The following is a 23,223-nucleotide window of genomic DNA, read 5'->3' on the forward strand; positions in this document are numbered from 1 at the left end:
GCTCGGGGACTCAGGGGCGGAGTTTCTCCTCCAGTTCTCCTTGCTTACTGCTCGAACAGAAGACAAGTTTACTACTTTGGGATTTCAAAGTGAGGAGTTACTGAGCTGCCATTAATTCGTTAACACAATGACTTTAAAACACACTCTTTCTCCATTTCAAGCGGAATGAACACTCTGCTTTGATGTTAAAATGAGAACGATCCTTTTAAACGGAGTACTCTTGATCTTGGTCGGAATCGCACAAGGGGGTAAGTTGTTTTAATTGCTGAAGTATGGCTAATGTAAAGCCAGTAAGAAGGGTATTTCACCATTTAGCCTACCTTTGAGTAAAATATTTGAATTGGAGGATTCAGCAAGACCAAGCGGACGATCCTTAATTTTCCCCAAATATCATGCATCAGAGGACAGTATAGCAATGACTTTTGAACAACCAGACTTACTATTTCTTATGGTTGCTGTCTGTGTAATTAAAATACCTTGTCATATTAGGTTTGTGGAATAACTGACGATAATACAAATGCTAATGAATCACTGCATTATGAAAGCAATGCATATTATTAGCTTGGATGTTTATTAAAGTGGTCATGTTTTTCCTAACTGTAAAAAAAAAAGCTTTGCACAACAGAAAAAAAACCTCAGAGCAATCCAGCATTATTAAAAGAGCAAATTACTTAAATGCTGATTTCTGTGCTGCATTTGAATATAGTGCAATTTGCTAATTGATGCATCAGTTGCATTTGCTTAGTGTTGAGCTTCACAATAGCAGTTGCACTGAATTATCAAGATGTCTGATGTCTTCTGTGGTCTTATTTTGGAGTGCAGTGTCCAGACTTATAAAATCTCCAAGATGTCAGATTCAAGCCCTCTTTGTGCAAAAAAAAAAGAGACTAGAGATAGTGGCATTCTAGTTTTCTCCTCTCTTATTGTCAGTTCAGGTTTGTTAATATATGTCTAACCACAACGTTTTTTTTTATGTTTATCATTATTGTAGATGTAATTTTGATCAAATGTATTTAATATTGCTCCTTTGCATTTTTAGACCAATATGGTTCAGTATGGCTTGACATATTTTACTCATCATTGCATTGTAAAAGTTATTGTAATCTTGTATTCCATAATATAATCTTTATTTCCACAATTTTATTCCGCTACTTGTGCCAGCCATGCAAAGTTCAGTGAATTACATTGCTTCATTGGACTTTGCATGGTGCCTTGAGCATTTTAAACAAAGGACTTACAATCTAATATATATTAATTCGAACAGAAATATTTATTTATGCAACTCTAGTATCACAAATGAGTAATGACACCACAATAAACTTGCATAGTTTCACAGAATTACACTAAACATCAGTATGGCATTTCAGTCCCAAAGTAGAAGTGTTCTGTACCCATACAAATTGTGGGGTGTAAATACTAAAGTAACGCTTTCAAAGAGAGGTTGATGAGAGTGTAGAACACATTAGTGTAGAATAGATTAAAGGGTGATGTGGAGTGGCTGGGTTAGAAAACAGCTGCGTCCAGGACTCCATCAATGGACAGCAGGGCTAAGACAATGTGGCCATGTCAGAGTCTTTTATGTTGAGAACAGGGTGCTGTCAGGGCAGAGCATGCCAGCACATGCACATGGGTATCACGGTGCTTCCCAGGCGCCATCCGGCCTGTCTTAAAAAAAAAGTGTTGCTTTTTTTATTCATTCCGTCACTTTTATTTATTGTCTATGTGAAAATCTAAAAGCAACTTTATAGGGATAGTTCACCCAAAAATGAAAATTCTGTCATTTGCTCACCCTCATGTCATTCCAAACATGTATGATTTTGAAGAATACAAAAGAATAGTCAAATCAAATTAATTTAACTTTATTTATATAGCACAATAAAAGCAACAGTAGCCATTGTGCTGTACAACATAATCTTTGTTTATTTTTTAAAAAAACAAGAAAGACATAAAACAGTTTACATAAAAAACACTGATCAGAAAATTCAACATTAAAGGGTTAGTTCACCCAAAAATTAAAATTCTGTCAGTATTTACTCACCCTCATGTTGTTCCAACCCCGTAAGACCTTCGTTCATCTTCGGAACACAAATTAAGATATTTTTGATGAAATCTGAGAGCTGGATCACTCCTCCATACTAGTCCATAAGCTTCTTCAGGGATTGAAACTTGCCAGCCCCGAAAAGTTATTAAAGTAATTGTTAAAATAGTCCAAGCGAATACAGTGGCTCAATCTTAAGTTTATCAAACGACGAGAAGACTTTTTGTGCGCAAAAAAACCCAAAAATAACGACTTTATTTCAACTATTCATGTCCTTCTCTCTGGGCCTCGAGTCAGTTCACTAGTGTAACAGCGCAGCGCTTCTGTTGTTGTAAGTCACACGCATCACACACATGACCAGCGTCGGCCAATAGTGAGCCTACGTGTGACGTAGCTCTACGCAATCATACTAAGTTAAGTGACTAGAGGCCAACAGAGAAGGAAATGAATAGTTGAAATAAAGTCGTTATTTTTGTTTGTTTTTGCACTCAAAAAGTATTCTCGTCGCTTGATAAACTTAAGATTGAGCCACAGTAGTCACTTGGATTATTTTAACAATGTCTTTAATGACTTTTCGGGGCTGGCAAGTTACTATCCCTGAAGAAGCCTATGGAGGTCAGTAATCCATCCCTGTCAGTAAGCTTTATATTTATGCTTAACATGAAGTAGGCTATATAGGGCTTCCACAACTCTGTCCCATAAATCGAACAAGGGTGATCCGTGTCAGCAGCGCCGCGTCAGACACTTTTTTTGTGTGCAAAGACACAGAAAACGCGACGCAGCTGACACGCAACAGAAAAGCCACGCTCACGCACAGCCAGTGTGTCACCGGCCTAATACACCAACGCACAAACTAGGCTACCGGTTAAGGTACGGGGCATGACGTTTACGGAGAACGTGCACTAGTCGATTAGCGAAATAAAACACACTGGGCCAGCTAACCAATCTAAGCCCATTGCGTAGTTTTGAGGGACTGGCTTCATAGAACCAGGAAACCATCAGACCGTTTTTACAAGGAGGGCCAGAGCAGTGTAGAATAAAGGTGAAATATATGAAAAATAATGCAATTTTTAAAAAACGAAGCATGAACACGTTACAGTGCACCCCACAAACACAATAAAGCCTTCAGAAAAATGCGTTTTAACACCCCTTTAAGTGTAATTGAAAAGCGATGCAATTAAGTTTAAATCACAACATTGAAGCGCATTAACAATAGGCAAAAATGAAAAATTTGAATGAAATCATGGAGCATTCAGGGCAAAAAAAACAACAACAAAACTAAACACACATCATAGGTGATGTTCTCTTATCTGCAGCTTCATTCTATGGTGATGGATTTGTGCAGTTAAAAGGGACAGAGACGTCTAGCCGTAACACACTGCACGTTCGTTTCCGCACCTCCAGCCTGAGTGGCCTGCTTTTCCTAGCTGCAGGGCAAAATGATTTCCTGTTGCTGGAGATGAATGCTGGCAGACTACAGGTGAGTCACATGTTGCTATTTCATCCTCAGCAATGTTTAGATCATCTACCACAATAAAACTACATGTGGAAACATGTCAATTCTGTTTGGGCTTGAAAAAAATTTAATTAGAGCTATTGTAAGGATTATGTTAAATAGCTGCAACATTTATATATATATAATAAAATGTTATTTCTGAAAGCTTTTTATCAAGACTGACAGCATTAGACAATAACTCAACACCATCCTCCTCAGATGAAATGCAGTGGGATGGATTTTATACTGGCCTAGTTACTGTGTTGCTTCACCAGACTCTTCCACCTTCTTTTAAGGTATACAATACAAATCTGAGGATTGCACTGACTTAAGGGCTGAAGAATGTAAGCTTAGTTGACATTGTGAGAGAAGTACTGTAGGTACATGACTGGATGATATGCTGGAGTTGAATCTTATTAAATCAACTCCCACAATCCAGTTCAAAAGCCTTGCATGAATTTCTAAAATGGATTTTGGTTTTTACATTTCTCTCAGTGGCACTCACGTACAATTCCTTTTCCTTTTGTAGAGGATATCTTAGGGCTACAACAGAACAGATTGTGCTGAACTTTTTGAGGTCTGATTTTCCTGTAATTGAAAGTATCTTTGAACTCCCACATTTATCATATGCCATTAAATTGTGCTTTTGCTATCCTTTGACTGTGACCCTCTTTGAATACATCACTGGTTATAATTGCTTTCAGTTGAGGAAAAGCTAGAAATATTCAGCAAGCCTTGACAAGTTTGTCTTAGCTGTTTCATGTAAGGAACTGTCCTTTTCATGTTAAGAGTAAAATGAATGAGCTATAGACAAATGCTAATGATTTATTTGCAATTCATATAATAACTCCTGTTATAGTAAAGATTTTGTTAGACCTAAAACTCTGGGGTTTTCAAACTTTTTAATTCCTTTATATTGTTTCTCCATTTATACTGTGTAAAAAATATTATAGATATTATAACAACACCAACATGTTATTGACAAAATTAAATAATTGCCATTTATATTGTCACTGTACTGAAACCAAATGAAATTATGAACATAATATTGTCTGGAAATGGTTTTACTTTAAATATTTTAAGTGTACTTTAATTTAAAATACTTTAAAAGTTAAATACTTTAATGTTTTATGTATTAACCTAGCATAACCTAGCAAAAGTTTTTTTTTAATTCAGATTAATTTGTAAATACTTTTCACAATAAACATCAAATCAGTATGCTGAAAACTTTTTTTATTATTAAATTAAAAGAAAAAATCGTAAACATTTTCCTCAGAGCTAGCACCACCTTGCGGTTTAATGTATAGTGTATTTTATAGTGTATAGTGTATTTTATTAAAAAATAAAAGTGCTTTTATGAATGATTGTGTAAGGACAGGGTTTTTTGGGTTTTTCTTTACATTGTTTCTGTCATTCACAGGTAAGGATGGATCTGGGCTCTGGAGAGCAGGTCCTTCTCTCAGACAGTGGAACTCAGCTAAATGATCTGGCCTGGCACACTGCAGAGTTTCTCCATGAGTTATATAATGTCAAACTGACTGTGGACAACCACTCCAAGACCAGTCTGCGAATGCCAGGCCCAGAGCGAGAGCTGCACATCAACAACGGCCTATATGTGGGTGGTACTGGAGGTTTGGATCAGGCTTATCTTTCCAGAGATCTCAATGGCTTCCGTGGTTGCCTCGATGAAGTAATATTTAATCAGCACAATCTCCTTTCATCACTGAGGCCCTACTCTGGGTTCAAGAATGTCTATGAGGTTTCCCTAGGATGCAGCCCTCAGTTTTTTGCCAATGAGGATGACCCGATCAGTTTTTTCAGTTCACAGGCTTACATATCCCTTCCAACTTGGACAGCACAACATGAGTGGGCTTTTGAATGCTCAATCCACACGTCAGCTGAAGAAGGGATCGTCATGTACAGCTCAGCTCGACAAGAAGATTTTGTCGCCCTGGAGATCCAGAAAGGTCTCCTTGTTGCCGTGGTCGGTAAAGATGGAAGTAAAACAGAACTACGTTCCCTCACCTTAATCAATGACAACAAATGGCATGACATTAAGCTCTTTTTCACTCCAAAAAGCCTCCAACTCACAGTAGATGGAGAGACTGTAAAGTCCATCATTAGCTCCAGATCAAAAGCCTTTCATCTGAAAGGTTTCCTTTTCCTTGGTGGAATCGATGACGGCACACGTTCTGAGGTCAGAAAGGTGGGTCTTTCCTCTGTAGCAGGGAAGCGTATTAAAGGTGGCTCCTTCAAAGGATGCTTCAGAGACATTAAAATAAATTATGCCAAAATGGGTCTTCCCAATGCTGTGGTAACCAAAGACATCTCTGTTGGCTGTGATGCTAAAAAGGAGCTGGAAATAAGCACCACAGTGAGCCTAACAACCCTTCCCATCACCCTCGTTGACTCTGTCACTCAGCTGCCACCCACAGATGTGTCCACCCTAGCCAAAGGTCTTGTCAAAAACTATGGACACAATTTTCTACAGCTTAGGAACCTTGTTGTCCCGGAAGGGGGTCGGGGAGCCTTGGATTCTAAGCATATTAAAGTGAACCTTGATTTCAAGAAACTTGGCATTCGTCAGTCTCAGATCATCTTTAGGATTGAAGAGCAGCCGGTGCATGGTCAACTTAGGCTTGATGTAGATCAGGAGCAGGCTGAGCAAACATTCAGCATGCTGGATTTGTGGCATGGCAGGGTGATGTACATCCATGGGGGATCTGAAGACCCACAGGACTACTTCATGTTCTCTGTATTCTCCAGTAGCAGAAAGGAAGTGCCAAGCTATCTGAAAGGTCACAAGTTGTGCCGGTATAATGTCACCGTCACGCCAACCAACGACGCTCCTGAGTTGAGTCTACCTGAGGGGAATCTGTTTATTCTTCTGGATAACTCCAAGAAGAGACTGACCACTGATGTTCTGAAAGCCATAGACATTGACAGCAATTACACAGACCTTGTTTATTATGTGTTAGGGAACCTTAATTCTGATGCAGGATATTTGGAAAATGAAGACAATGCAGGTACACCAGTAACTTCTTTCTCACATTCAGCTCTTGTAGATGGTAAGATATATTACATCCACACGGGTGTGAGGAACTCTAGGATTGTGTTTAGAGTCAGTGATGGAGAGAAGGTGAGTAACACAGTGGTGCTTAGAATCATGGCTGTGGGACTTGAGTATAAAATCTCCAATATCACGGGTCTGGAAGTGACTCAAGGAGAGATGTTTCTGTTAAGCACCAACCAACTGGCCGTCTGGACCAATGCATTGAAGCAAGTGGTTGACATTCGTTATGATGTAATTGAGCCACCAAGATTTGGTGAGCTCCAGAGGATGCACTCAAGTGGAGAGTGGAAAATCACCAGCTCGTTTTCCCAAAGAGTTCTTGAAAAGGAGCGTTTGAGGTACCTCAGCACCCACCAGTTCATTCAAACAAGTAATAGCACTGACCACTTCAAGTGTAAAGTAACTGTGGCCTCCAGAGCTACTGAAGAACTGGTCTTTCCCATAAAGGTAAAGTGGATAGACTACAGAATAGAAAACAATGAACCTGTAGAGCTGGACAAAATTACAAGAGCTGTAATTGACCCTGAGCATCTGTATGTAACAGCACACGGTGTAAGCTTGTCTGAGGATAAGCTTTGTTTTAGATTGTTGACTTTACCAAAAAGAGGAATAATTGAAGTGAATTATGCCAAGTTAGATGTGAATTCCACATTTTGTCAAAGGGATATCACAGATCTGAAAGTCGAATACCAACTTGTGGAAAGATCTTACGAGGACACCAGTGATGAATTTGTTTTCCATGTATTCTCAAAGCATGCACATTCTGCTAGTCACATTTTTAAAATCAATATTAAAGCAGATGTCAACAGCATTTTCTTGACAAACAATGGGCTGTCACTTCTTGAAGGTGAAAGTAAACTCATCACAAAGGATGAATTATTTGCTGAAACTCTAAGCACTAAAGAGATTTACTACACAATCACAAAGATGCTGCAACATGGTAAGCTAATGCGAATCAACTTGTCCAACTCTGCCAAAGACTTTGACAATATTATGTCCTTTACCAATCAGGACATTCTTGAGGAGCGTATTATGTACGTTCATGATGACAGTGAAACAACTCTTGATAGTTTTACCTTCATAGCCTCCACAGGCCCAGTAACAAAGCTTCCTATAAGAGATAATGACATTGGTTCCAATGAAGGCAACTTTAACATTTCGATACAGCTGGTTAATGATGAGAAACCCATCCGCATTGTAGACAAAGTATTTAATGTTGTCAGAAATGGACAGAGATTACTTACACTCGATGACCTGCGCTACCATGATGCAGATTCAGACTTTAGTGATGGGCAGCTTGTCTACACCCGGCGTGGTATCCCAATGGGGGACTTGGTTATTGCGAATGACACTTCACATAAGCTGTACCAGTTTCGCCAAGAAGACTTGGAACAGAAACGAGTGCTGTTTATTCACCATGGGATGAACTCTGGCCGTTTTGTCCTCTTTGTGTCAGATGGCAAGCACTATGTGTCCTCTCTGTTGGATATTAGCACACAGGATGCTTATTTAAAAACTGCCAATAACACAGGCCTGTTGGTTCAGAAAGGGCAAGCCAAGACACTTAGTAATGCAAACTTTAGTGTGGATACAAATCTTGACATCCGAAATGACAATGAAATAATATTCAAAGTCCAAGAGGCTCCAAAACATGGAAGCCTGTATTTAAAAGACAGCAAGACAGAGTCATTCACCCAGAATGACCTGAGAAATGACTACTTGTCTTATCATCATGACAACAGTAAGAATCTTGTTGATGTTTTTACACTCCTGGTGGAAGCAAAGGACCATCGGCTTGATGTTAAAATCCATGTGAAGGTGTACCTGGAAAGCCATCAAAGGCCACCCATCATCCTTCATAATAAAACCTTGCTGGTGGAGGAGGGGAAACCAGTCAAGATTGAGAGCAGTAAACTCAAGGTAAATATTCACATCAGTTAAAGCTTTTATTGGGCAATTTTTAGCAATATATTGCTGATTCAAGGGAATCCTGTTATAGATTTGATATCTTTTACCAATATCAGGTTTTTGTGTAGTTGCTTGAAGGCTCTTATGTTCATTCACTAGAATGAATAAGACTTTTATTTGCTACCTATGGGACCATTTAGGATTGACTTTAATGAATCTGAATTTCTGACACTATGAGAGAGGCTATATTCGGAGTAGTATACTAGAAGACTATGCTAATATGCTATTCCGTATTCAGCCAGAGACAGGACCGTTTCACTACTTGTTGTTGGAAAAAGTAGCTTGTTACTGGAAAAAAGCTAAACATCTGCTGAAAATAACAATGTATTTAAGTTAGTAATGTCGCTACTTGTAGTTAGTCGCGTCCCGATGCTGGATGTTGCATGCCGAAATAAAGTATTATGTCTGTTTTTCTTCAGGTGACTCATGAGGCTTGTTCACCTTCAGAAATAATCTTCACCATCAAAGTTGCTCCATCTCATGGCTATTTACGGCATTTTAATGAGAGTAAATATCAGTATCAAGGAACACTCGAGGATCCATTAGTGACCTTTTCCCAGCGAGATGTTAATGATGGCAACATTCACTATGTACAGGTGACCCCTGACCAAGAGAGTGATTCATTCACCATGGAGGCCACCAACGGGGTCGCAGAGGTTAGTGACATCATCATGTCTGTGGATATCATCCCATGCCTTATACCCATTGAGGTGTCCAATATAACTCTGAAGGAAGGGGCATCAAAAGCTCTCACAGATGACATCATCAGAGTAAAAAACCCACATTTCTCTGGCCTCAACTTTGTGTACTACATCTCAGAGGGTCCCCTGCATGGCCGCATTGAGAATTCACGTTTCCCAGGGATTCCCACAACTTACTTTACAAGGAAGCAGGTACATTTTTTCCAATTTTGAACATAATATTGGGGGGAAAAAATTATGAAAAGGCATAAACAATCACTTAAATTTTTTTTAGTAAATTATTATATATTTATTTATTTGTTAGTTTTATTTATTTATTTAAAAATAATAATATTTAAGTCACTTTTTCTCCGTAATGTGTATATATATATATATATATTGAACAAAATTATAAAAGGCAACACTTTTGTTTTTGCCCCCATTTTTCATGAGCTGAACTCAAAGATCTAAGACTTTCTATGCACACAAAAGGCCTATTTCTCTCAAATATTGTTTACAAATCTGTCTAAATCATTGTTAGTGAGCACTTCTCCTTTGCCGAAATAATCCATCCACCTCACAGGTGTGGCATATCAAGATGCTGATTAGAAAGCATGATTATTGCACAGGTGTGCCTTAGGCTGGCCACAATAAAAGGTCACTCTAAAATTTCCCGTTTTATCACACAGCACAATGCCACAGATGTTGCAAGTTTTGATGAAGCATGCAATTGGCATGCTGACTGCAGGAATGTCCCAAGAGCTGTTGCCCATGAATTGAATGTTCATTTCTCTACTATAAGCCATCTCCAAAGGCGTTTCAGAGAATTTTGCAGTACATCCAACCGGCCTTAGAACCGCAGACCACGTGTAACCATACCAGCCCAGGACCTCCATATCCAGCATCTTCACCTCCAAAATCACCTGAGACCAGCCACCCGGACAGCTGCTGCAACAATCGGTTTGAATAACAAAAGAATTTCTGCAGAAACTGTCAGAAACCGTCTCAGGGAAGCTCATCTGCATGCTCGTCATCCTCATCTGGGTCTCGACCTGACTGCAGTTCGTTGTCGTAACCGACTTGAGTGGGCAAATGCTCACAATCGATGGCGTCTTGCACTTTGGAGAGGTGTTCTCTTCACGGATGAATCCCGGTTTTCACTGTACAGGGCAGATGTCAGACAGCGTCTATGGTGTTGTGTGGGTGAGCGGTTTGCTGATGTATTTTAAATTGCCATTTTATTGATGGCATTTTGAATGCATAGAGATACCGCGACGAGATCCTTAGGCCCATTGTTGTGCCATTCATCCATGACCATCACCTCATGTTGAAGCATGATAATGCATGGCCCCATGTTGCAAGGATCTGTACACAATTCCTGAAAGCTGAAAACATCCCAGTTCTTGCATGGCCAGCATACTCACCGGACATGTCACCCATTGAGCATGTTTGGGATGCTCTGGATCGGCGTATACGACAGCGTGTTTCAGGTCCTGCCAATATCCAGCAACTTCGCACAGCCATCGAAGAGGAGCGGACCAACATTCCACAGGGCACAATCAACAACCTGATCAACTCTATCCAAAGGAGATGTGTTGCACTGCATGAGGCAAATGGTGGTCACACCAGATACTGACTGGTTTTCAGACCCCCCAATACAGGAAAACGGCACATTTTAGAGTGGCCTTTTATTGTGGCCAGCCTAAGGCACACCTGTCCAATAATCATGCTATCTAATCAGCATCTTGATATGCCACACCTGTGAGGTGGATGGTTTATCTCGGCAAAAGAGAAGTGCTCACTAACACAGATTTAAGCCCTATTCGCACGGGATAAGTATTACCTGGTGACCTCTAGTCATTTGTAATAATTGCGAAGTTTGTCTGAGATCTTAATCCCTTGCGAATCGGCCATGTCTGTAATTTGTGAAGTGAAAATTTCCCCGCAAATTACCGACTATATTTCGCCGAACACGAGGTCCTGTGATAATATTAGTCCCATGCGAATCGGCATCTCTGTGATTTGGCTGAATCGTATATCATTTTTTCAAGGTTTTTGTTCCATGTGCGCCCTTTTATCCATATTTCGCGAAGAATGGAGGCTGTGTTGGAGTGTTTTGATAGTATTTTGGTTGCTGGGTCATATCGCAATACACAACTACACAATTTGCAGAAAGTGAACGCTGAAAATCATCAGAAGAGCAAAAACAAAATTAATGATTAGATGGAGATGAATGACATGTATAGCAGCATGCGGTAAGGAACTTTATTCTGTTTATGTCACAATATATCATACAGCTAGACCTATAACGAAAAGACATTTCCAAGCAATATCCTATTGACGTTATATCCGGGAGATAAGTCAGTAAATTTGAGTCAAATCACAGGCTTCGGTTATCCCGTGCGAATGTGCCACATGAAATTCAGATGTGGGGGGGTGATTTCTAAAGCACACGAGGTCCCCAGATAGTAGTAATCCCGTGCGAATAGGGCTTTAGACAGATTTGTGAGCAATATTTGTGAGAAATATGCCTTTTGTGTACATAGAAAAAGTCTTCAGCTCAGGAAAAATTGGGGAAAACAAAAGTGTTCCGTTTATGATTTTGTTCGTATATGTATATATATATTGCCATATTTTTACATGGCAGGTGGAGCAGGAGTTTATTTATTATGTCCACGACAACACAGAAACCTTGGAGGACCACTTTACTGTCACAGCAAATGACACAGACCTGCAAAAACACAGTGCACCATGGACTGTGCATGTCCAGATCACAGCCGTCAATGACGAGCCTCCAGCCATTACAGCCAACAGGGTTCTCAGGGTGAGATTACTATTTATAAACTCTTTTTATGACTAAGGTTAGCTGAGGTTCAAGTCCCGAGAATGTTTTATGGAGAGTGAGAACTCTGCGGGGATCTGGAGAAAAGATGTTGAAATTTGTGTACTGTTTTAATTGTGTATTGTCTGTGTTCTGATGTTCTCTTTGTTTTACATCAGTCAAAGAAGAATAGAGACAAGTACACAGTTGTTTCTGAGACTCATAAGACTACTAGTTGTAGACATGAAAATCATTGGCTTTAACTTCAAGAGAAGTCTAAGTCACAGATCACTGACTAGGGACAGTCAAATGGGCTGCTCCAAATGCTTCAGATTCCTCAAGACATTTCAGTGTCGTGCTTTTAAACTTCAGGGATTTGTCAGCTGAAAAACTCTCTCAACAGTACATACAGGAGGTTTTCCTCTAGCTTTAATGATTGAAATGACACGATTTTAAATGATTTTGCTTGTTAATTTCAAACACTACTGTTTAAATATTTACAAAACCCACAAGGTGGCTCACCACTGCTACTTTTATAATGCACGTTTGCTCATTTTTATTACAAATTATGTCAATCGGCTGGTTTATATATTTTTAGTGCTTTGTATTCAATTACTCAACGTAATAATAGAAATTAGACGTGTCATAACTATTAGGTCTTTGTCTACATTCATGTTTTTTCTTCAAAATGGACTATTATTTTCTCTAATCTTTCATTTGAACCTTTTCAAAGCTACACTATTTAACTTTTAGCCCTGTAGAGGTTAACAAAAACATGGAAGAACATGGTTTTGGTTATGCTTTGGCACTGCTGCTCTGCATGGATGAATGTGGTTGGAGGTACCAGTGTACACATGGATGCAGAATATCTTATCAGAGCAGATGGACAACTAAATATCATTTTTGTTTGCTTGTTTTTAAAACTGGTGATTTCCCAGAGGTTGGCCATTTTGAATGATCCATAATCAATTTACCAAACGTTCACTTTGCGCGTCCCACAGCCAGTGCTACTTTTATCTATATACAGATATGATGTTACACATGCGGGTGAATGCCGTATGCATATGCAATTTCCTGAGAAATCCGTCCCGACAGCTCTAAAAAATAAATGATTATTTTTTGAATCCTCTATTTATTTATTTTTATCTGCTGAAAGAGTGTCTCTATTAATTCATCCTGATTCTCTTGATCATCCTAATCTACGTTATACACTACACTCTTGATAATCTAGCAGATTTATAACAAAGGGGAATTGCTGGAGTCAGGATGTCTCCTTATCTCTGTGTTTTATATTGTTCTTTGGTATCTGATTTGCATTCAGATTAGTTGAGTTAAGCTTGTTTTCCTTAAACTTTTTTTAGTTGAAGTAAGATTCAATCAGTGTTCCATGACTTGATATGTATAAAGGTGTGAAACTCAGGAGAGTGTTTTTGCAGAAACGTGTTATTCTGGGGTTTCAAAATTTCTATTTAATAAATTTAACTTTAGATTTCCCTAACAATATGCCAGTTACCATTCAGTCTAAGCTTTTGAAAGATCTACAAGCCTTTCAAGCACTAATCTGTGCCTCATTATTTGTTTGATTGTTTACTCAGGTGTGGGTTGACTCTGTCACAGAAATCACCAATGAGGATCTGAATGCAGAAGATGAGGACACGATCCCTGAGCAGATGGAGTACATCATTACCCAACCCAGCAATGGTCACCTGGCTCTGAAGACTGCCCCTAACAGGCCCATTATGAACTTTACTCAAGCTCACATTGACCAGAGACAACTGCTTTTTGTACATAGTGGTGAGATATCATTAAACAATCTTAATTTATTTTTAAAATAAAGCATTTTTCACATTGTCAGATTGTTTTTACAAGGTCTGTGTCATTGTTTTTCAACCACTAGATGTCAGTGTTGTGCTCTGAATGATAGCACAGCATTGTTCCTCCCGTTCTTGTCCATTTTAGGCGAAAATTGGTTGAATTAAACTGTGTTAGAGAATAATTACTTTGCCATGCAGTTTGGACATGGTGTGCTTCATCCAAGAGATTCAGTTATGGATAATAAATCAAATTAGATGAGAAGGAACCTTTAATAAAGATTGTGTCTGAGTTTATATAGTATATATATATGTGTGTGTGTGTGTGTGTGTGTGTGTGTGTGTGTGTGTGTGTGTGTGTGTGTGTGTGTGTGTGTGTGTGTGTGTGTGTGTGTGTGTGTGTGTTATTTTTAATTTTTGATACACCATGCTTAGTATAGTAAGCTGTGCAGTACGATAAAAGAAATCACATAAAAGGAGTTGTTGAATTATGTGGCATCAAATGTTTTAAAAGTTTCTTTGATGCTGCAGTGCATTGTGAACTATATTTAAATCCCTGGAAATGATGTTGTTTGCTCTTTTTTCTTCTTAGGTCCAATGGCAGGAGGCTTTAACTTCCAAGTGAATGATGGTGTGAACTTTGCTCCCAGACAGATATTCAGTATAACAGCTCGTGCCCTGGTTCTTACTCTAGAGAAGGCTGGACCTCTTAAGGTGTTTCCAGGTAATGCTGATTAACATCAGGTCACAAACAGATTATCTAGATAATGAAATAGTTTCTGTGATATCAAATATTAGATTTTATTAAGGATTAAAAAAACAACAACATGAAATCATTGTAGAGACTGTATTTTAGATCTAAGTAGTGCTTCTTCATTTTGTATGGAATCTTAGACTGTATAAGTACCTGAACAAATTGGGCTCTCCATCTCTTTTTGTGGAGTTAACAGTAAAATAACGTCATGTTATTCACAGCAGTGAGGTCAGCATCTGGCTGCCTCTCATGCCAAGTCAAAGCACCAGATTGACGCCTCCTTTCCGCTCTGTATAAAGTCAACAATACTGTCTCCACCCACTCGTAGACAGTTAAGACTTCTTAGTCTCTGTCTGAGCATCAACACAGTGTTTCATGGTTTCATAGTGTTTTATGGTTTCTCAATCCTAGTGCAAACAAACCATGTAATAACAAAACGGCTTTAATTCTCGGGCTATAAATAGCTCACTGGAGAGATTTGAACACTGAACGAAACTCTGTAAAAGTCCCCAAAGTTATTAGATTGCAGTCATTTGCTTCATTTTAGAAACACTTACTCATGTGCCACATTTAATACCAGTGCTAAAAATTGCATTGTCTAAGAAAATAACAGCTGCTGCACTTTCAACTTCTGCATTTTCTGCTTTCTTTTAGTTTTATAAATGGCTGTAGCAACACTGAACTAAATGGTAGCATCTGAAAGGGCTTCATACATAATGTTTCACAGAGTTGTCCTTCTAATTAACTGAATTTACTTGTTCGTGAAGTTCATTAATCTTTTGTTCCCCTTTCCTTTTAATGTTACTTTCCAGTTTATTTCATTTTTTTATTCCTACTAAATTTTTGTAACTTAACATGTACAGGAATTTGGAATACTATTAGTAAAACTACTAATAATTGATAATAAATTAATGAATCAAGAGTAAGTTTGACCAATAGATGCATTATTCTGTTAAAATTAGAGCTACTCTTCACAAATGCTTCTCAATGCCACATCCTGTCAAGCTGTTCTTGTGGCCTTTGTGTTCAGGGCTTCTTTCATAGTTAGACACAACAGAAAACTATAAATACAGAATGGATGAACTTTCATTAAGGTCATGAAAGGAGTTTGTAGATTTAAGCAAAATCCTTCCTGTAATATAGCTCGAAGTTGTTCGAATACAGTCACTCTAATGTGCTTTAACATAAGTATTCTGAAACAGGATCTAGAAATACTTCCCTACCCTCGACCTTTGACTGTGTTGACACTTCTGAAGCAAATATAACTTCCAAATTTGTTTTTGGTTGTAATTCCTGGTTCAGATGCACTTCTGTTTAACATTACCTAAAAAAGCTAAACATTCACATTTCAAAGCCCATGAGCTACTTTACACCAGACAATGTGGTTTTGTTTATAGCATGTACCAGACCAATGAGTTGTTTTGGAAATTTCCGGGGCTATTCTTATTGTCTTTTTTTCCCATATCTAGGCTCCTTTTTCTTGATTTCAAACGACATTCTTCGGGCCATAACAAATGATGATTCTGGCATCACAAATCGGACCATTTATTTTACTGTGATCAATCCCCCGAAATTTGGAAAACTGGTCAAATTGCAGGCAGACAAGACCACAACAGATATTTCATCGTTCACTCAACAAATGGCGAGTGTTTCCAACCTCTTTTCCCTTGTCAGTGCCATGCATATCAAAGTGCAAGGCAATGAATTATAAATTTACTTTAACTATGAGCATAATCTGAGAGCCTGTCATGTTTGAAAGCTGAATGTAACATGTCCTAGTTCACAAGAGAATTTGGTGCTATAAGCTTGTGCTGATACTTTCAAAAGACATAATCTTGATATGCTGAAGGCGAATAAAATGTGTTACTGTATATCAGGAAATTATATTTTACAGTCATGTCTAAGATTTTTTGAGGATTTGGGGGCATTTTTCATGTCTTAAGTTTTAGTTACTCATGGAACTGTAATCATTACAGGTGGATGCGAGTGAAGTAGCATATCAGCAAAGTCATGGGACCTCTTTGGGATGGGCAACACTAGATAAGTTCTCTTTTACTGTGTCATCTCCTCCTGCTACGCTTGAAACCCAGACTTTCGACATTGACATTTCTTACGAAAATGTTGGACCTGAACAAAGTTCTGTGCTCCTTAAAAATAAAGGTACAGTGTGAAAATCTGACAAAAACAATTAATATTAAATGGTTTACAGTTGATAAAGTTGAGTCCCACAGCATAACTTTATCAAAATAAGTATATATATATATATATATTTACATACATACATACATACATATATATACATACATACATACATACATACATATGTGTGTGTGTGTGTGTGTGTGTGTGTGTGTGTGTGTGTGTGTGTGTGTGTGTGTGTGTGTGTGTGTGTGTGTGTGTGTGTGTGTGTGTGTGTGTTTGTTTTTGAAAGAAGTCTCTTCAGCTCACCAAGGCTGCATTTATTTGATCAAGAATACAGTATAAAAAAACCTATATGAAACTATATTGTGAAATATTACAAGTTAAAATAACTATTTTCTATTAAATTTTATTTTGATATATTTTAAAATGTAATTTATTCCTATGATAGCAAAGCTGACTTTTCAGCATCATTACTCCAGTCTTCAGTGTCACATGATCCTTTAGAAAACATTCTAATATGCTGATTTGGACCTCAAGAAACATTTTATTATTATTAAATATTAATATTCTAGAAATGGTCAAGTATACTCTAAATCTGACATTCTAACTGAAATGTCATGGCTTTTGTCAAAGAAAATGTATCCTTTTTTTTCAGGTGTGGAGGTAACTGAAGGAGATAAAGTGCTAATTGACAAATCAATGCTGGACGCATCCAATCTTATGACTAAACAACCTGAATCCAAGCGCAGTTCTTATGAGGTTTGGTACCTGGTCACATTTCTTCCACAGCATGGTGTCATTGTCGTTGGGGAACGAAACCTTACAAAAGAAAAGCCCAATTTTTCTCAGTTCATTCTAAACAAGTATGGAATCACATACCATCACGACAACTCCGAGACCACCTGTGACCATTTTGACTTTGATGTGTATCTCAACCTAAAGAGCAAACCACCATCCCGCCCCCTAGATACAGAGGTTGTGTCGGAAACATTCAACATCACTATAATCCCCATAAATGATCAACCACCTGTTCTAAAGACCAAAGCCCCCAGCCTCAAAGTTGTACAGGGGGACACCATGGCTATCGGACCCAACAACTTAAGTGTGGTTGACCTGGATAACCCCCCCACTGAAATACAATACACTGTGATTAGCAAACCTAGCAATGGTTTCCTAGCCATTGCAGGGCACTTGAATGAGTCTGTGGACTCCTTCTCTCAGGCTCAGATCAATAATGGAGAGGTGTTCTTTGTTCACGATGGCAGTCCTTCATCTGGAGCGTTCTACTTCAGCGTCACTGACGGTCAACATCGTCCGTTATATAAACTATTCAATCTGGAAGTCATAGAGATCACTGTTTCGCTTGTTAACAACACAGAGGTGCTACTGGACCAGGGACACACTTCTGTAACCCTCACACGGTCACACCTCGCAGCAGTGACCAATGGTAAAAACAATACAGTGCACTATAAAATCACAGTACCGCCGCTGTACGGTAAACTCCGACTGGACAATGAGGACGTCACTGTTTTCAGTCAAGATGATCTCCAGGCAGAAAAGCTAAGATATCACATGGTCAACCTTGAGTCATCCCATGATAACTTTGAGTTTGCGGCCTTCACAACAGAAGCGAACCTAACTAACCAAGTAGTTAATATCACTGTGAAACCTCTCATTAAGTACACAGAAGGGGCAACGTTTCCAAACGGAATTCGAATTAAACTGATGCCACATTTGCTAAATGTGTCTGAACTGGCTTTGTTGAGTGCTAATGACCCATTGTTTGAAATTACATCACTACCACAGAATGGCAGGATTGTCAGGGTGACCAGTGGCAAGGGAAGGAAAGCCGAATCTGTGAGCTTTTTCACTTTTAGTGAACTACAGCAGGAGAAACTGGCCATCGAGTTAAAGGCAAACCTGACGGGTGTCCATGAAGTAAATGACTCTTTCGGATTTGTGCTTAAAGCCAAAAACGTCCAACCTGCCACTGGGATTTTCTCTTTCAGTATCGTACCTCATGTTCTCACTCTGGAGATGTCAACAATGATCCCAATGTCCACACTCAGACCTGTTTTTCGCAACCAAACCACTGAAATAAGTTTGCTTCCATCCTCAACACCTCCACCGGTGCGTACGACGGAACAGGTGACCAAATCCGCGTCAAAATCCAAAGGTCGCAACCGTTGGGGTATTTCAAACAGCAATGACATAGGTACGACTAACCTGAAACCAACCCATGGGGTGGAGGACATTTATCCCATAAATATTAACCCAGTGAAAGTAGAGTCAGTTTCCCAGACGGGCTCCTCCTCAAATTCAATGATCATCCTTTTGCCCCTTCTTGCTCTTCTGCTTCTGGTCGTCATTGTGGTTGTGTCAGTGCTGCTCTTAAGAAGGAACTGGAGGAAGAAACCAAAGCCTTTAAAGTGTACATCAGGTCCTCCAGCTCAACCGAACAACCCGTCCCATCAAGACCAGCTACAGTGGCCTGCAACTGTCCCCATCGTAACCGTCACTCCTCTTACTCCAAGAAACGCTGGAAGTTCAGCCATAACTAGGCTTCAAACCGGAATTAAAAACTCCCAATATGGCCAATCTGTGTCTCAGTGCTCTTTTGAAGACCTGGAGCCTAAAGTTTCACAGCTTTGCAGGAATACCAACCCCACCCTGCGAAACAATCAGTACTGGGTATGACCTTCAGATTCATCACTATACTCTCTGATAATCACTGACTGAAATGTGATTGAAACACTACATCTTCTAGTTATGTGGCCCCACAAGTCTCAATTAACTATTTGGTTTTTGCATTTACATGTACTTGCAGCCTTGATGTTTGCAAATATTGTACATGATCAGCATTTTCCCAAAAACCTAAAAACTAGGGAGGAAAACATCCAGTTGAAAATTTGGGAGACAGATATATTCTTCTGTATTGTGACATGCTTCTGTGTGAAACAGTCAGATTATGTATCTGTTGTTGATTAGATGGAAGCAGATCTGAACACAAGTTTGTGGTCTGTTGTAAGAAAGGGGCGGGGTTTACTTGGTTTAAATGATTGGAGAAGACCAACATATGCCACCAAAGAGAAGTGTCCTTTTACAAGAAGATCGAGTTATGACATGATGTTTAAAAATTACAAGGTCAAAACAAAAATGAAACGTATACATGGATGATTCATTAACAATAAGAAATATAAAATAAGAACAATTAGAAAATATTGTGAATTTGTGTGAAATGATTTTTAATCCTCATAGACAATCTAAGTATTTGAAAAAGTTCTATAGAATTTTTTTTAGAAGGTTTTTTTTTTATCTCAAAAATTCAGTCATTTGTGAAGACAAGTGATTCTGGGTGTTTTAAGATAAATTTTTGTGTCTACCTCAAATAACAAAGTAAAAAAACAAAACAATGTAATTACACTGAATTCATTTCAATGGGATAACATTATGTGTTACTATGTTTTGTATACTGAAACTATTTAAAGCCGTAAGGATATTTATTAATGATTTATGAATTTCTGAAATATTATAATGACTTATATTCCAGCACTGAGAAAATATAGGTGTGGTGTGCACATTTCAACGACACTACTATGTATATTTTGGCTATGTTTTTACTTTATGTATGTTATATATTTGTGTGTCGTAATTGAATGTTTATGTAGCCTAAATGTTTTTGTACTCTCAGGAACTTCCTCTTAGAAGTAATACCATACATCTTTAATTTATGCAATGTGAGGAAACCACTGGATTCTTGCTACTGAATTCTTTATTTGTGGTAAATAAAACTCTGTGTTACTTACATTTGAACTACATATAGCATCCAATTAAATATATTCAATTAATTTTAGCAGCTGTGGTGTGGTCATATCACTACATTTATGAATTGTAGTTTTTAAATATACTTAAGCATTTTTATGCCTTCTGTATTGTACACAAATGTCAATGTGGATTTCAAACAAACTGAAACTGAATCCACTCTATTTACAATAGGTTCAGTCCTTCAGCAAATTTGTCACTGTATATTTTTCTCATTTATGAGTCATTTGTCTGATACACTAAATTGTTCTGTCAATAAATGGAACATGTTTTGCAATCAGGCCATCTTGACTCCTGTTCAGCTCTTCTTGGTTAAGCAAAACGGGATCAGTGTTTTGATCAATTACTTCATAAAGCATTTAAATTCAATATATCAATATACAGCACAAACTCGGGTACAGTTTCTTTATTCAGATGGATATTGTGACATTTTGCCTTGTTCACTAAAGCTGCTCTTCTTTTGGATGTTAATAGAAGGCACACAAAGATTAAAAACAGCGAGGTGCCTCTAGGGATGTAATTGCTATGATACGTCATTCCTCGTATTTAATTACTGTGATTTCAGTTAATAGGTGCTAAAAGTGGCTTTTTCAACCACTTTCCAGATACATGCTTAGAGCTCATTTGGTAAAAATCTCAGTGTGGTTGTGGTTTAAAGAGGATATATATATATATATATATATATATATATATATATATATATATATATATATATATATATACAATTAATATGAATAAAATACACTATTATTGTAGTATACTATCCTAATAATAAATGCAATAAGAATAAAATATTCTCTGTCACAAGCAGCAGAAGTGTGATGGAATATTAGTTCCTATTGTTGCAACTGGTTTGCATTACAAACAATCCACTGAGTCTGCCAAATGTGAACCCTGCAATGTGCTGACCTTATACAAATGTGACACTGTGAAACCGGTTCGGTTAAGAATATCGGTGTCAGGATGATTCACACTTATATGCATCAGAAAATGGTTGATAACTCACATTGACAGTGCCTTTTCTGCTTATTCTGTGATTTAATTAAGATGCCAATGCATGACAAATCAACTTCAAAACTACTTTTATTAAGTCATTCAAAAGGTTTGACAGTACAATAGCTTTATAATTATGTAAAATTATCTCTTTATATATTGATTTCAGTGAATATGCTCACATCAAAGAACAAAAGGCTAGCCCTCTTAATGAACCCCATTGTGTAGAAACTATTATCTGTATTGCTTTTTCCTACTTTTTCTTAGTGGAAGGGCTAATTAGTGTAAATTAGCCCGGATCACTATATAAGAAAATGAGCGGAGCTTGTTCGCATTTGGCTCTAGTGACTCGTGACTCATCCTGAGGTATGATTTGTTAAAGAGGGTCCCAAGAGATGGAAACATAATGAGTTTAAGCCCTCCAGATCATGAAGAGCTGCCCAGCAACAGAGGAACCACTCTCTGAAGTCTTAATTAGATTTCACGTCATCCGTGATGAATCATACCAATAAGAGTGTTTAAGGTAAGATATTTCTGAGCCCCAGCAATCTGATTTGATCTTTGTTGGTGTACTTTCAAATGATTATTTGTCAATTCTAGCAAGTATTCAGATTTGATATTTACAGTCCAGGAAAATTTGTGGAAAATATTGATGACTCACCCTGCACTGCACAGGTTTTTGTCCAATCAAATGCTCTCCAATGAGAATATCCCTCCCATTCACCTGTAACCAACTGGCAAGCAGCAAATCATGATCATGTCTGTGATGTAACTAAAGCCTATTGGCTATTTTAAAAAGGGAAGGACCATTCAATATGCCTTGTCCAAACTTAATTTCAACATTTAGTCAACTTGAGTCGACCAAAGTTGGTGGAAGACTGAAGATTTTTATATCATGCCAACATTACATTAAATACAACTTACATTAGCAGCTAAAATACTAACCTGGACAGCCTGACAGGCACAAAATAGTATTTTTAGATAAATATTTAAAATGCTCTATCTACCCTATACAGATTATAACATGTTGAACCTTAGTTATAAATCAATTTTTATTTTTCCAGTTTTCCTATTGTTCCCAATTTCCTTGTGTCGCAAAAAGGACAAGTAAAACAATTTAAATAGGCATTACCTGTTCGCATCTGTTTTTTGTTTAATGTGGTTATTTTTTTCTCTTCACATGAATAGCAGTGTTATTTTAGTATTATTATTTATTGATATTTTGAACTAGCTTTTATTTTTATATTTTCATTTTTAATTTTAATTTTAGTTTACGTTTTAGTAATTTTGTTGCTGTTTTTGTTTAAAAAAATATGTTTATTATTTTCCCTCAAATATTTATATTTTATCTTATTATAAGTATAACTTGATATCAAGTAATGAAAAAAAAATAGACTATTGGCAGTTCAAACGGTAAATGAATCCAGTGGTAACTTTAAGCCGGTTTAATTTGTTAACATTATTTAAATAGATTAGTTAACAAAAACTAGCAATGAACAATACCTCTACAGCAGTTATCAATCTTGGTTATTGTTTTTTTCTACATTTACTAATACATTATCAAAATCCAAAGTTGTATTTGTAAATATTAGTCTGTGAACTAACATGAACATGAACATTTTTATT

At 37.8% G+C, this 23,223-nt stretch overlaps 1 protein-coding gene across 1 annotated transcript; it reads left to right on the top strand.

The window, feature by feature from the left end:
* Window positions 1-86: 86 nt before the first annotated feature.
* Window positions 87-20,881, top strand: cspg4ba (chondroitin sulfate proteoglycan 4ba). The gene is made up of 10 exons (XM_077231317.1): window positions 87-248; window positions 3,355-3,518; window positions 4,954-8,526; window positions 8,994-9,467; window positions 11,902-12,078; window positions 13,671-13,869; window positions 14,479-14,610; window positions 16,110-16,282; window positions 16,617-16,800; window positions 17,438-20,881. Exons 1-10 carry the CDS (start codon window positions 191-193, stop codon window positions 19,477-19,479), a joined length of 7,176 nt encoding a protein of 2,391 aa, XP_077087432.1. The 5' UTR covers window positions 87-190; the 3' UTR covers window positions 19,480-20,881.
* Window positions 20,882-23,223: the final 2,342 nt, after the last annotated feature.

This window comes from Siphateles boraxobius, unplaced genomic scaffold (genome assembly GCF_051911475.1).
Source record: "Siphateles boraxobius isolate OS27281-9 unplaced genomic scaffold, OSU_SipBor_1 16, whole genome shotgun sequence".
Taxonomy (NCBI): domain Eukaryota; kingdom Metazoa; phylum Chordata; class Actinopteri; order Cypriniformes; family Leuciscidae; genus Siphateles; species Siphateles boraxobius.